The sequence below is a fragment of the Rhopalosiphum maidis genome, chromosome 2 (genome assembly GCF_003676215.2).
Source record: "Rhopalosiphum maidis isolate BTI-1 chromosome 2, ASM367621v3, whole genome shotgun sequence".
Classification (NCBI taxonomy): Eukaryota; Metazoa; Arthropoda; class Insecta; order Hemiptera; family Aphididae; genus Rhopalosiphum; species Rhopalosiphum maidis.
Window position 1 is genome coordinate 76689846 of NC_040878.1, and position 13421 is coordinate 76703266.

The following is a 13421-nucleotide window of genomic DNA, read 5'->3' on the forward strand; positions in this document are numbered from 1 at the left end:
TTATTTAAAAATTGTAAAATACATTTTAAATGTTACTTTGTATAATAAAAGCCAAAAGGTGTTGTTGAAGTAAGATTTAATTTATACATATCATTATGTAGTATCTTATAGTTATTAAAGAATCTATTTATCCCAGTCTTAAGTGTACTACCAAGCTCAGTGGATCATTAAAAAAAACATTATGAGAATTTGACTTCATATGTGAGTAAGAAAACATTTAATTTAATTATATTTATAACAAACAAAAACATTAGATACCTAACTAACCTTTGGAAGCTAGCAGCACTTAAAGTATTAAATGTTTTAGTTGTTAACTAATAACTAATATACGAATAAGTTATTTTTAATTACTGTTACTATAATAAAATAATTAAGAAAAAGTGAAACGAATATTTGATTTTATGTTTAAATTATTTTAAAGGTTTATATAATCAAAATAAGGTCGTAAAATGTTTTGATTTCTTAAAAAAATAAGAAATTAAAAAACAATGAATATTATTTTAAATTTTAGTTAATATTCTGTTATTATTTTGAAATGTAAAAATATAATATCTTTAGATTTATAATTTCACAACAGGGATTTAAAAATTAAATGTAAATGTATAAAAATAAAGTATACAATATGTCGAACATTCATTTTATACAAAAGAAAATAATAATAATTAATTATAAAATGACTGTTAGTATTAACTTTAATTATAACATTTATTTAAACAAATACTTAATACTTAGCTCATCACAAATAGTCAAACATAACAATAATATATGAAATATAAAAAATAAATATTTTTTTTTAAGTTTATATATAATATAATCAGTCTTGGCAATGTTGCCATATTATATTTTTACTCATCAGTAAGTTATAAATTTTCCTTGTTTTGTTAACATCAATTTTAACCAAACTTCTTGCAGTCTTTAAAATTATACCTTTTGATTTTTCACATTCGTTAATAAGTAATTCCTTAAATTTCAAATATGATTCTGGTAACATTTTAATTTGTGCACAAAGTTCTCTCTCATCATTATCAAGTTTTTGAAAACCTGGAAGATTACAAACATTCATACGAGGTTTTGAGTTTTCAATAATTCTTGATGTTGATGATCCTAATGGCCTTATTTTTAAATATTCTTCTCTTTTGGTACTTAATTCTTTATAAATATTGATTTGAGCCATTTTAGTTATGCCATTTTTACGATAATCAATAAGCTTATGAATTTTAGCTAACAATTCATGTTCTTGTTTAAGATTAGTAATAAGTAAATCAAAAGCCAATGGTTTTATAAGGTGTAAATAACGAATTAATCTTTGCATCATTTCTGGACCCAATATAATCTGAAATTAAATTAGATTTCATAAAAAAAAATTAAAAAAAAAAAAAAATTAAAAACAATTATCTATACCTCCATAGACTTTATCCATAATTGGTGTTTATTAAATGCAATAAGTCCATAGTCTTTAACAATTTGTCTTCTTCTATATCGTTCATGCAGTCTCTCATTAAAAATGTCTAAAATGGTTGTATTCAGCCGTTGGTATAATAAATTTGATTCTAAAATAGTTTTAGATGTCTGGTCAATCCATATTGGTTCATTTAATAATTGTAAAATACATTCAGCTTGATTATCATATTCTTCTTCAAATGATCCGCGCACAGGTTGATAACCGGCTAAACGAATAGCTAATTCATATTGATGATATGTTTCTAAAAAATAAAATTTAAGTTTATAGAGTTATTTAATTAATGATGACAAAATCAGTAATTGAATTTATTGGAAAGTGGTAAAAGGACAAAAACTATAAAATTAATTTCAATTGTCAACATGTATCAAATAATAACACTTACAGGTTTAAAATTAAATAAATACCTTCTGAATCCAATGCATCACCAATTAATTTGGTCTCATTTTTATTAAATTTATCAAATTTATCAAATCTAAATGCATTTTTGTTTACATCTTTTAAACCTTTAATTTTTGGATAAAATACATAATTTTCAAAGTAATGGTATTCACATTCTTTAGGTGATCTATCTAGTTTTCTAGCAACTTTTTCCCATGACATGGTATCCATGAATGTATCAAGTAATATGATTTCTTCATTAGCTGCCCACAAGTGGTCGCCAATGTCGATAGCGTTACACAGCACTTGATAAGGATCGGTGTTCTTATGAATATTATCACCGGTACCGGCTGCAAAACATTGAAGGCATAGACAAATTCCTAACTCGACACAGGCAGAGGTCGCGCACTTGATGAAAGTATGCTCGAGCCAAAGGTCTGTAAAGCAAAATCTACAACACAGTTCCCTTTTTTTCGTGAACATTTTACAAAGGCCGTGAAACGTTTGAAATAAATTTTGGCATCGGTACTAGCAATTAACAAAACGTAAATCGTAAAAACTAGAACATTTGTAAGCGGTTAGTAGACAAGTAACTACATAGGAACTAGGTAGTAAGTACTACATTAAATTACAAAAAGCAAAAACAATTATTGTTTGAAAATAAATAGTGCGGTAGATAAAGATAATTTGTTAATGATACTAGATAACGATAATAATGATAACATTGCGTGATAAGAGCTTAACCTCAAAAACACATCGTTCATAGGAAACGATTCATACTTCAGTAAGTAAATTGTTTATGCGCGCTCGTGGATTTTACCGCGCTTTTCTGAAATACTCAGTGGGAATATGGAAATTAAAATTTTGTTATAATTTTAAATTAAAAATTTTTTTTTCCTATGTTCGAACTTTCAAGTCAATTATTGTGAAATTTTACAATTTTAATGAATCATTTTGAAACTATTGACGAAACAATTCAAATTTTCTTGGTTTTTTTACACAAAACCGTAGGTACTTAAAAAAAAAACACCAATATTTTATCATTACGTTGTATGATAATCCTAAACATTGTTTAAGCGGTCAAAAGCAATAAACCTTTTGGTAACTAACTGTAGTTTAATAATTATTTTACATTATTACAAAAGATTGATGGAAACTGTTTCATTCACTATAGATATAACATATGTGTGTACATCACTCGTGGTTATTTTAAATGTAAAAGTTATCTGTATTTAATGATGCGTATACTTTGTATTTTTATTTTCAGTCTTAGTCTGTAGCATTTGTTTGCGTTTTGACCGATAATTCGCCCAAACTAAACGATGTGCGCAATTCGGATTAGGATCTACAATTTACGAGTTTTGCTGAATCATTAAAGGACGATAACAGAAAACGATTCCTAGAATATGATTATCGAACACAATAAAATATTATTTGAAATACTTGTAGGATATAGTATATTTGTAAATATCACACGAATTACGATGTGGGTAATAGATTAGAGCTTGATATAGTAAAAAAAATATGGGTGAAAGTGAGCTGTTGGAGCGCGCGCGATTTCCTTGTTAAATTCGGTTATTGGTCTGAGAGGGGGAAATTTTCTCACCACCGCAAAAATCAACCACACCAAAGGGAATTTCTGAAATTTACTTTCGTCATTTTTTTTTTGTTGAGGGTATTTTTTTCTCCTCCGAGGCGCCCACAGGATTTTTCCCGCCCGTTCGTGAACGCCGCCAAACATTCGTTATCACTTGAATGCCAAGCGAGCAGCTTGATAACGTGCGTCGTCCCGTCGACATTTTTGTGGTGTTACTATTCTATACCTAACAATAATACCCGTCTGGTCTGAAGTGTTCATCAGACATTTCATCCTTCACCCCCAAGCTCGTTCGTGCCACCCGTGTTCTCATTGCGCCGCTTCAAAGGCCGCCGGGCGGTGGTACGTTATGTCTTCGTCGTCCTCTACATCTTCCTCGTACGTGGTCGTCAAACAGGAGAGCGAAACCACCAGTCAAGCAGTGCCTGTCGTCAACATGGCCCCTATTCCAGCTTAGTAAGTATATTTCCTCGCGCGTCCATTTGATGAGTCTCAGCCTAAATCGGATCAGAAAAGTCCTAGAACCTGCGCAAATGTAGTCCTCTGGTCGCGCGTCCTTATAGATCTAAGCTTTGGTAATCGACTTTTAGGGTCATATGATTCGTGTTTCACATTATTTCACTAGTCAAGAATTTTGGCGAATGGCACTTTAGCAGTAGATGTTGCCAATGCCTGAGTTCTATGAGGTTTACAACACGTCCCGTGGGATGGACAACATATTGTACGCCCACATATTGTATTCTTTCACATTCAAAAACAATGGGTAGTCAAAGGTTAGGTTAAATATTTTCTTATTTATATCAGGGTCTGACAACATGTAATTTATGCCTTTAAAAATTAATATGGTGGATGCTCCGATCATGAGCTAGACCAACTCTGACTTAGGTACTTGATCTTTTAATTAAGATATTTAAAACATACGTTTTTTGAAAATCCTATTGGTTTGATTCAGTCTTTTCTATAAAAATTATTGAGGTAATTAAAATAGAATAAATACACGATTCAAGTGTGACTTGTTATTACATTTATGCCTTCTGGTCTCAGAGTACTCATGGTTTAATTTTTGGGTTAGTCCTTATATTACTAAAATTAGTTGATATCAAAAATTTTTTATTTTATTCTTAGTTATTAATTGTAAATTAAAAGTCTTTAAAATTTTGTATGAAGAAAGTAGTGGGAATGTCATTACCTAATTTTGGGATTCACCACCAATTTTGTCTTACAACATTCAAATAAAATATATCTAAAATATTTTCACTAGTGATAGTAATTTTTACTTTTAATAATATTTAAAATATTATTTTATGCTTAATGAATTATAAAAATGTTAGTAAATTTAACTTTTTAACGGTTTTCATTTTGAACAATGAAAAAGTAAACTTTTCAAGTTTTAAAATGTTTTATTTACAGTCATTTTTTTGTTACAAATTAAAGTATAAATTACTCTCTTCTTAAAACAATTAAGTTTTATACTTTTAGTTGATTGAGTCAAATTCTAAAAATGTATATATTAGGTATACATACATGTATATTAGATTTATTTATTTTACATTTATTAACTATAAATTAAAATAATATATTAAAAAATGTGAATTTTTGTTGATTAAATAAACATTTTTTTTTAAATTTAAGTACTATCAAAAAAATAATGAGCTAAGTAACTTTTAGAATTAAATAAATTGATTTTTTAGTAATTCTTAATAATTTTATTTTGAAATTTGTTTTGAAATAAATATTATGTATGATATAATATTTCGTTTTTAGATAATTATTTCTAGATCTACTTTCTGTATAAATTTTAATTTAATATCCTTAGCTTTCCTTGTATGTTATATACTTATATTTCATACTTAATGTATGATATATTTATTTTATTTATTGTGAAACTGTGGAAAGAGAAGATTCTGATTGCTAACTGGGTTTGGGATTTAAATCAATTAAATAACCTTGTTAAATATACTAAATATAAGTATAAAAAGCAATTTCAAAAACAGTAACAGTCCATCCACCCTTATTTTTCAAAAATAAAGTCTGCATAACAACGTCTAAGTTTTTCCTCCTTGTATTACAAATAAAATTAAAAACTAGTATTATATTATAAAATTGTAATTTTTTGAGTTTATTGTAAAACAGCCTTCTTAGCACAAAGCTCAAATTATCTTACAATGACATAAAATTAAACTATTTACATATTTTGACTTTTAATGTATTTTTTTTCCTTTGTATTGCATTTTAAATTATTTTTTATTTTATAATTTTGTAACCTACATAAATAATTAACAAAATACAATTTTTGAGAGACAAAATTTGACTGAGGAAGTTTGTAGAGATATGCTGTTTTATATTAAAAATATATGCTCTGATCACTGTCTAACTAGAATCTTATTGAGATTAAAATAAATATAATCATGGTATATTTACTGACTACTGTATAATATAATATATATATTTTATATATTCATTAAAAAAAAACAATGTTTGTTCTAGATTTTTTTTTTTTTATTGATTAAGCATTAACTACAAAGGTTATTAGCTTAAAATATTACATTTTACATTTTATAGTTCTAGAATTAATTGCTATATAAACCCTTATTGCTGATTTTTGAATAATCTTAAAAAGATTATTACAGAAAATAATACTAAATAATAAAAATTGTAAAAATAATAATAAAAGTTAAAATAAATATTTTTTGTTCATCATTATCTTTATATTACCTATTTTAAAGATACCTTTGTAATAATAAGTATATTATTTTTATAAAGAAAATATAGGCTTTATGTATTAAGATACTTTTTATTTTGATAATTTTGCTACATATTAAACTATTGAATCACTTGAATATATTTTATAAAAACGAATTATTTTTAACTGAGCATTAACAATAAAATCTTAATTAAGTTTCAGTATTTATAAATATATATATATATACATATATAATACAAAATTATATAAAATTATAGTTTATTTTAGAAGTGTACAGTGTACAAAGGTTACAAAGATTTATTAATTTAAAGCAATGAACTTATGATAATTACATATCTCCAACACATTATTTTAGTAAATATTTATAGGATAAGTATATATATAAAAAGTTATATGGTTGTGAAAATAATACTTAATGTTTATTATATATTTAAATTTCACTTAAAAATATTTATGTAAAAAATGTTTTAATCTTTTTAGTAAGCGAAGACGAAATGAAAAACCTGGAAAAGGTTTACGTCATTTTGCCATGCGTGTATGTGAAAAAGTACGTAGTAAAATGGTAACTACTTATAATGAAGTAGCAGATGAACTTGTTGCTGAGTATCCAGAGGGTAGTAATGCTGAACAAGTAAGTTTCAAAATTAAATATTTATAAGTTAAAATTATGTACAAAAAATATTATATTATATAAATATTTAAGATTTAATTTAGTTAATAAATGTTTTTTTGTAGTTTTTAATCTTGATAACATCTCTGATAAACAATATATCTATGTTTTTCATAACATAAAAAATTTATAAAGTGTTGTTAATACATACATTCAATGAAAAAATTATAAAATTAATACTTATTATAAACACTGTTATAAATTAATTAAAATTAAATAACAAATTACCTAACAAACAATTAATAAAATACATTAATGTGATAAACATCATATTTTTGTATGCTTAGAAGTATGCCACATTTGTGCATAATGTCTCCATCTTACAAATAAACAACATTCCAAATTTTGCATTTACAATAATCCATTTTACTTAGCAATCTCTGCCTACCATCTTATTTAACCTGGTGCTAAAAAAAGTTGTAAAAGATGTAGTATATATAAAGCAATCAATTAGCAAACAACGACAATAGTCTGTAACGGCTGTAACTACTTGAATTAACAAACAACCTGAATATCATAGGAAACTCATTAACAGATATAGCAAACATATTAAGAACTTTGGAAAAGTCGGCTTAACAATAAACCCAAGGAAAACAAAATTAATGGAACTAATTGATATTGCCGTTAAGAGAAAGGCAAAAGGCTAACTTTCGAAAAAGTGATGGAATTAAAATACCTAGGGCAAATCAAGGGCATCAAAAACGATTGGTCTAAAATGATAAATATTTGCCAATTAATTTTAATTTTAAAATATAACAGAGTAAAATGATTATTGTGAACATAAAATTTGTTGTGATGTACTTTTGTAAGATGTTGACAACACATGTGAGTGGTATATTAGGTGTAACTATACCCTGTCTCACTATCTCATAAGAGAATAACCACTTTTCGCATATACCAACTGACCTCTTTAGCAGTGATGAGGCCAAATTTCCCCTACCTTGCTAGCCAACATTTCCCAAAGACAATGTACTAACATTAATGACAAATATTCATAATTAGTAATATTATTATATATAATTTGGGGACCGCCCAATAGTACTGGTCGTTGGTGGGAGATCCTTGGTATTAAACAACAATCGGTCGGCCAACTGATTATTCTCTTTTGAGACAGGATATATTTGTTGGGTAGATTTTATTATATAAAATTGAAAAACTCATACCATCTTATATTTTTTATTTACTAGTATGATCAAAAAAATGTGAGAAGACGAGTTTATGATGCTTTAAATGTTTTAATGGCCATGAATATTATATCAAAAGAAAAGAAAGAAATCAAATGGATAGGATTACCAGTGACTTCATATCAGGAGTCTACAACATTAACTCGAGAACGAGAGGATTTAATGGCGCGGCTCAATGAAAAACAAGCATTTTTGCATGAATTAATTGTTCAAGTATGTACTGTTGTAATTAACTAACACTTTCAGTCAATATCATTGTATACTTCTAATCTTTTTTTTTAAGTACATATGGATATTTTATTATAATATAACATTGTATTTGTTTGTGTTGACAGCAAGTAACATTTAAACAACTTGTTGAAAAAAATAAAAAGTATGAACAAATACATGGAAGACCATCTTCTGCGTCCGTTCTTAGTTTGCCATTCATTGCCATTAAAGCTGACCCTGGAACTGTAATTGATTGCAGTATTTCTCAAGACAAGTTAGATATTTTATAAATAATATTATATTTTAACTGCCAATAACATTCATAACATATAAATGTTTTTATTTGTTATATTTTTCAGAAAAGAATATTTATTTGGATTTAGTAACAGTTATGAAATTGTAGAAGATATGGATTTATTAAAAAGCATGAACCTTTCATTAGGTATATTGTACAATATTTGTAATATAATTAAACAATAAACATTTTTAACACACATTTATATATATATATATATATATATATATATATATGTTTAAATAGGTCTTAATACGGGTACAAGTACTGCAGAGCAATTAGAACAAGCAAAAACATGCGTACCAAAGAAATTACATGAATTTTTATCACGTAAATATAAAAAAATTAAATTATTAAAATGTATTTGTATTTTATTTATATGTAATCGTATGTTTTAGGAATAGCAGTTGAATCATCAGCTTTAGATGTAGTAGAAGAACAGCCTAAAAAAAAGTTCAAGTCTAGCTAAAGTGAGGTGACTTTTGCATTGATCAATGCCTAATAATTATAAATTTAATTGAAAATCACTCTATTTTTACAAAATATTATCTTAAGTTATGATTAATGTAAGTTAGGTCACATTGCTTGTTGATGCATGAACAATTTTGGTGTTATTGGTACAGTCTATATATATATATATATTTTTATTTTTACCAATAATGATATATAGTATGATGGGTAATTTTCTCTCTGTACAATTCTTGTAATTATTTGTCTATTTATTAGGGTTATGAAATTAAAAATATTGTTATACGGTTATTATTTGTTATCAAACAATATCAAATTAATGACATGATATAAAACACTTACATTTACATTGATGTAAATGAAAGAAATTTGTATATTTAGAATATTTAATTATAATAATTAAAACACTTACGTCTCCATTAATATGGATGAAAGAAATTTGTATATTTAGAATATTTAATTATAATTTATAATATTTAAATGTACAAATCTTAAAGTATGAAATAAAATTTTGTATTATACTTTGTGTGAGAGAGAAAGAATGAGAGATAGAGTATTTGTGCCATAACAAGGACTGTATAATGTTATGGTGTACAAGTATTTTTGTTGATTATTTTGATGTACTCATTTATCACGCCTGAATTTACCATGCTTTGTATCGATAATACCACTGTGTCTTTAAAGAAAGTATTAAGTTAACACATTATATGTATCATGTATATTCATACAAATACGAAATATATTATGTAATACATTTAATTTCATGTTGTATAAATTTAGTATTCTTTTTATATAATTCCTTTTGTTTATACTTAAAAATTGATAATAAAATTAAATAGTATACAAATCAATATTGTCAATTTTTAAGGTCTACAATATTCCATAAACTAGTACTAACTAGTACTAGCAGTTTAACGGCTAAATTAACATTATCATATGTAAATAATGTATTTATTATTTAAATTGATCATCTATAGAACCCTAAAAAATTCGGTTTCTTAATAGAATCTAGCAAATAAACATAGGACTTTTATGGCAGTATAATAGGTAGCTATATAAAAATTAATTTTTTATCATTTTTGATGTGTAAGTATATTGGATAGTTTTATATCCTTGGATTTAATTTTTTTTAATGTTTGTTTTGAAATCGGCGATATCAAATGTCAATGGTGTGTAGCGGACTTCGGCTTTATAATTTATAAATAAATTATATTAATACGCGAATAAAGACATATTATAATATTACACTATCGGTTATTAATTTATCTAATTCTAATGCGATTAGTCTCGGGCCACTCGGGGAGCCATGATAATTTTCAGTGACAAATAACACTCATGTTAGCGAAAAATTGCGATAAGTTTCGGACGACTTAGGCGTAACAAGTAATGACTTATGGTTATGGATCACATTGGCTGGTCCTATCAAATTAATCAACTCATATAAAAGTCTATTGTTGTCGATTATTTGGTAATAGAATATGAAGACCTTAACGCCAGTCGTCTTAACAGTTAACAATTTGTTAGATTTAAAATTATTTTCGTCTAAATGTTGTGTTTAATCATTTCAATCAATTACTGATATGACATGGATTAAATAATCAATGATAACAAATTTAACTTTTAAATTGTAATTAATTAATAATAATAATAATAATGACAATAATGTATTTATTAACTCGAATATGGTCTTTTTACTTCAAGATTATTGCTACTCGATTAAATACTAGACAACAGTGAGTGAATGTACTACGTTTCTAATATGGAAGGGGAGACTATCATATTAACATTTAACATACTTTCATAATACTTATTATTATATTATTTAAATCGATTAATTCGAAGCTATAATATATATCCAAATTATTTATAAATTATGAAAATAGTTTTGGCGGCAATTATTTCCGAATATACACTTTTGCTAAAGGCTATATTTATAAACCTCACTTACTGTTGTAACCACTCAATATAATATAATTATAAAAAAAAAAATATAAATATTTTGATACATAAAAATCGAATTTAGGGCGAGTAGTTTATGAGTTATACTTATTTAAAGTTTAGACAAGCGGAGTAGTGGACAAACATTTTGTGGGGTAACCCCTTACCACTTCACTCCGCGCAATTAAACTTTAAATACGTATAACTCATAAACTACTCGCCCTAAATTCTAATTTTATGTATCAAAATACTCAGAAAATTATTCTGCTTTGGAATATGAAATTAAAACTATGTTGTCATCCAAAAAAGTAAAATACTTAAAAAAATATAAGGATAAAAAATATTTAAAAATATAAATTTTTAATAAAAACTTTGTTTTTTAACAACTTGAAACTACGTAGAAAATATTTTTAAAAATATTAATCCTTTTTGAAATAATGAGTGTTGTTTGATAAAAGAATCATCCTGTATATGAATGTTATTATTTTAATTATGCGTATCATAATCTATGGACTCTAAGTTAATTTTTCGAACATTACATGACTTACTTAATAAATTACTCTTTGTCCACTATAGCAGTGGTGTGCAACCTAGGGGTCGCGACTCCTAATAAGGGGGTCTTGACATTTTATTAGGGAGTCGTCAATAATTTTACACCAAATGAAAAAGTTATATACTATGTAAACTATGACTATTAAATAAATATATATTATACACTTACATAATGTTGGTAGAGAGGAGGTGGTCGTATTATCAAAATAAATAATTTGGGGGATCATGGATCAAAAAAGGTTGTGCACCACTACACTATAGTTAAAGAAAGTAAAAATATCATTTGATAAATATCACTTTCATTTTTTTTTAATTATCGCTGATCTTAGCACAAACTTTATATCCCCTTTTATTGAATTGATTTCGAATGAAAAGTTGAGTGTGTTTTTACTGGCTACTTTTTTACCCTGCAGGCGATAACAAACTTTGTTCACAACTCGTAACATCAGATAATCACAGCCAATAATGTGGGATATCAACTTCATTACTTCAATCGAGTATGTTAACAGCGATTATAAATTGCGCTAAAGGTACAGGTAAACATAAAATCACATAATATGTAAACTGCGGCGAGTAAAATTTAAATTGCTATATTTTAGTTTAATTGTAAATTAAACAAATTTACAATCTCTAATCTATACTTAATTCGCTATACAGCCATATAATATGAATAGCTAATTAAATTAAATTAAAAATTAAAAACATATAATTTTAAAATGTATAATATTAGGACAAATAATAATGTATTGTTGATTCATATTCATCAATTCTTCACATTTTTTGTTAGTTTTATAATTAATATTATTTAAAGGATATTTATACTATTGAATTTAATATTTATTCCTATTTTAATTTTTTCTTCACTTATATTAAATGTATAATGTACAGTACATCTACTAAATTATATACAAATCGTGTCACTCTTTTGACGTCAGGCTTTGATTTTATTAAATAGTGTGTAAAATACTCAGATATACTTTCTGGGCTTAAAAATACTGTATACGGTATGCTGTAGGTCTGTAGCATTAAAAAATTAAAGATGTAGTTTACATAAAACCTTTTTAATGTAGATAAAAATTCAGGTGATATTTACAAAAATAAAGGTCGTTTGAGCGCAATTTACGTATATCTTATTAACGTATAGTAAGTACCTAATATACTTAAAAAATATATATAATTTTTTTAAATTAAAGTATTTTATTGTGATTATATAATATATAACTATTAAATATAAATAAGTAAGAGACAAAATATCAAACTATTAATAAAATTAATACATTTATCAAAGCTTACAAATTACTCAAAATATGACATAAAAATGACAAACAATTTCCTTAAAAATTAAATAATAAAAATTACAAACATAATACTATAGTAGACGTAGACAAGCACTTACCGACGTTTTAATTTTTGACATTTTGAAAATATTACGAAAAAATAATAAAATTTAGGTACAATAATTATCACTACAACAGGACAACGACGACTGTAATCGGTGAGATAAAATCGGATAGGTACTACTCTTAGTCCGTGGTAATTTTAAAGTTTTAAGTAAGTTATTGGAGTAATGGTCGACAAGAAACTATAAGAAGTAAATTAATGTGAAATCAGTAAAAATTACTAAAAATGTAGGAAAATGACTTAAAAAGTAATATACACAAAAAATGTAAAAAAATACAAAATAAAATTTAGAATAATTATATTCTAATAATTATGAAAAATATCAACATTTGAAAATAGGGTGTTTAAGTAGGTATTTTTAAAAATTCTTAAATCAAATTTTGGATAAAGGGGATGAGTAATACAGAATACATTATTACTCTAACTAATTAAAACAAATACACAATAAAATCTAGTACATATAATATACTCGTACAATTGAACTAGGTAAAGTTAAATTTTATGAGTGTTTACCTTTATGGCTTTATGTTGTAACTTGTAACTATTAACTATATCGAATGCA

The 13421-nt window shown here is 25.7% G+C and overlaps 2 protein-coding genes across 2 annotated transcripts; one reads left to right on the forward strand and one right to left on the reverse strand.

The window, feature by feature from the left end:
- Window positions 1-746: 746 nt before the first annotated feature.
- On the reverse strand, window positions 747-2506 carry LOC113553247 (transcriptional adapter 2-alpha). The gene is made up of 3 exons (XM_026956470.1): window positions 1867-2506; window positions 1402-1703; window positions 747-1333 (listed from the first exon to the last, which is right to left on the reverse strand). The coding sequence occupies exons 1-3, from the start codon at window positions 2321-2323 to the stop codon at window positions 815-817; spliced, it is 1278 nt and encodes a 425-aa protein (XP_026812271.1). The 5' UTR covers window positions 2324-2506; the 3' UTR covers window positions 747-814.
- Window positions 2507-3447: 941 nt separating this feature from the next.
- On the forward strand, window positions 3448-9711 carry LOC113552999 (transcription factor Dp-1-like). Its single transcript, XM_026956089.1, has 7 exons — window positions 3448-3893; window positions 6622-6772; window positions 7999-8208; window positions 8331-8479; window positions 8565-8647; window positions 8747-8830; window positions 8899-9711. The coding sequence occupies exons 1-7, from the start codon at window positions 3787-3789 to the stop codon at window positions 8967-8969; spliced, it is 855 nt and encodes a 284-aa protein (XP_026811890.1). The 5' UTR covers window positions 3448-3786; the 3' UTR covers window positions 8970-9711.
- Window positions 9712-13421: the final 3710 nt, after the last annotated feature.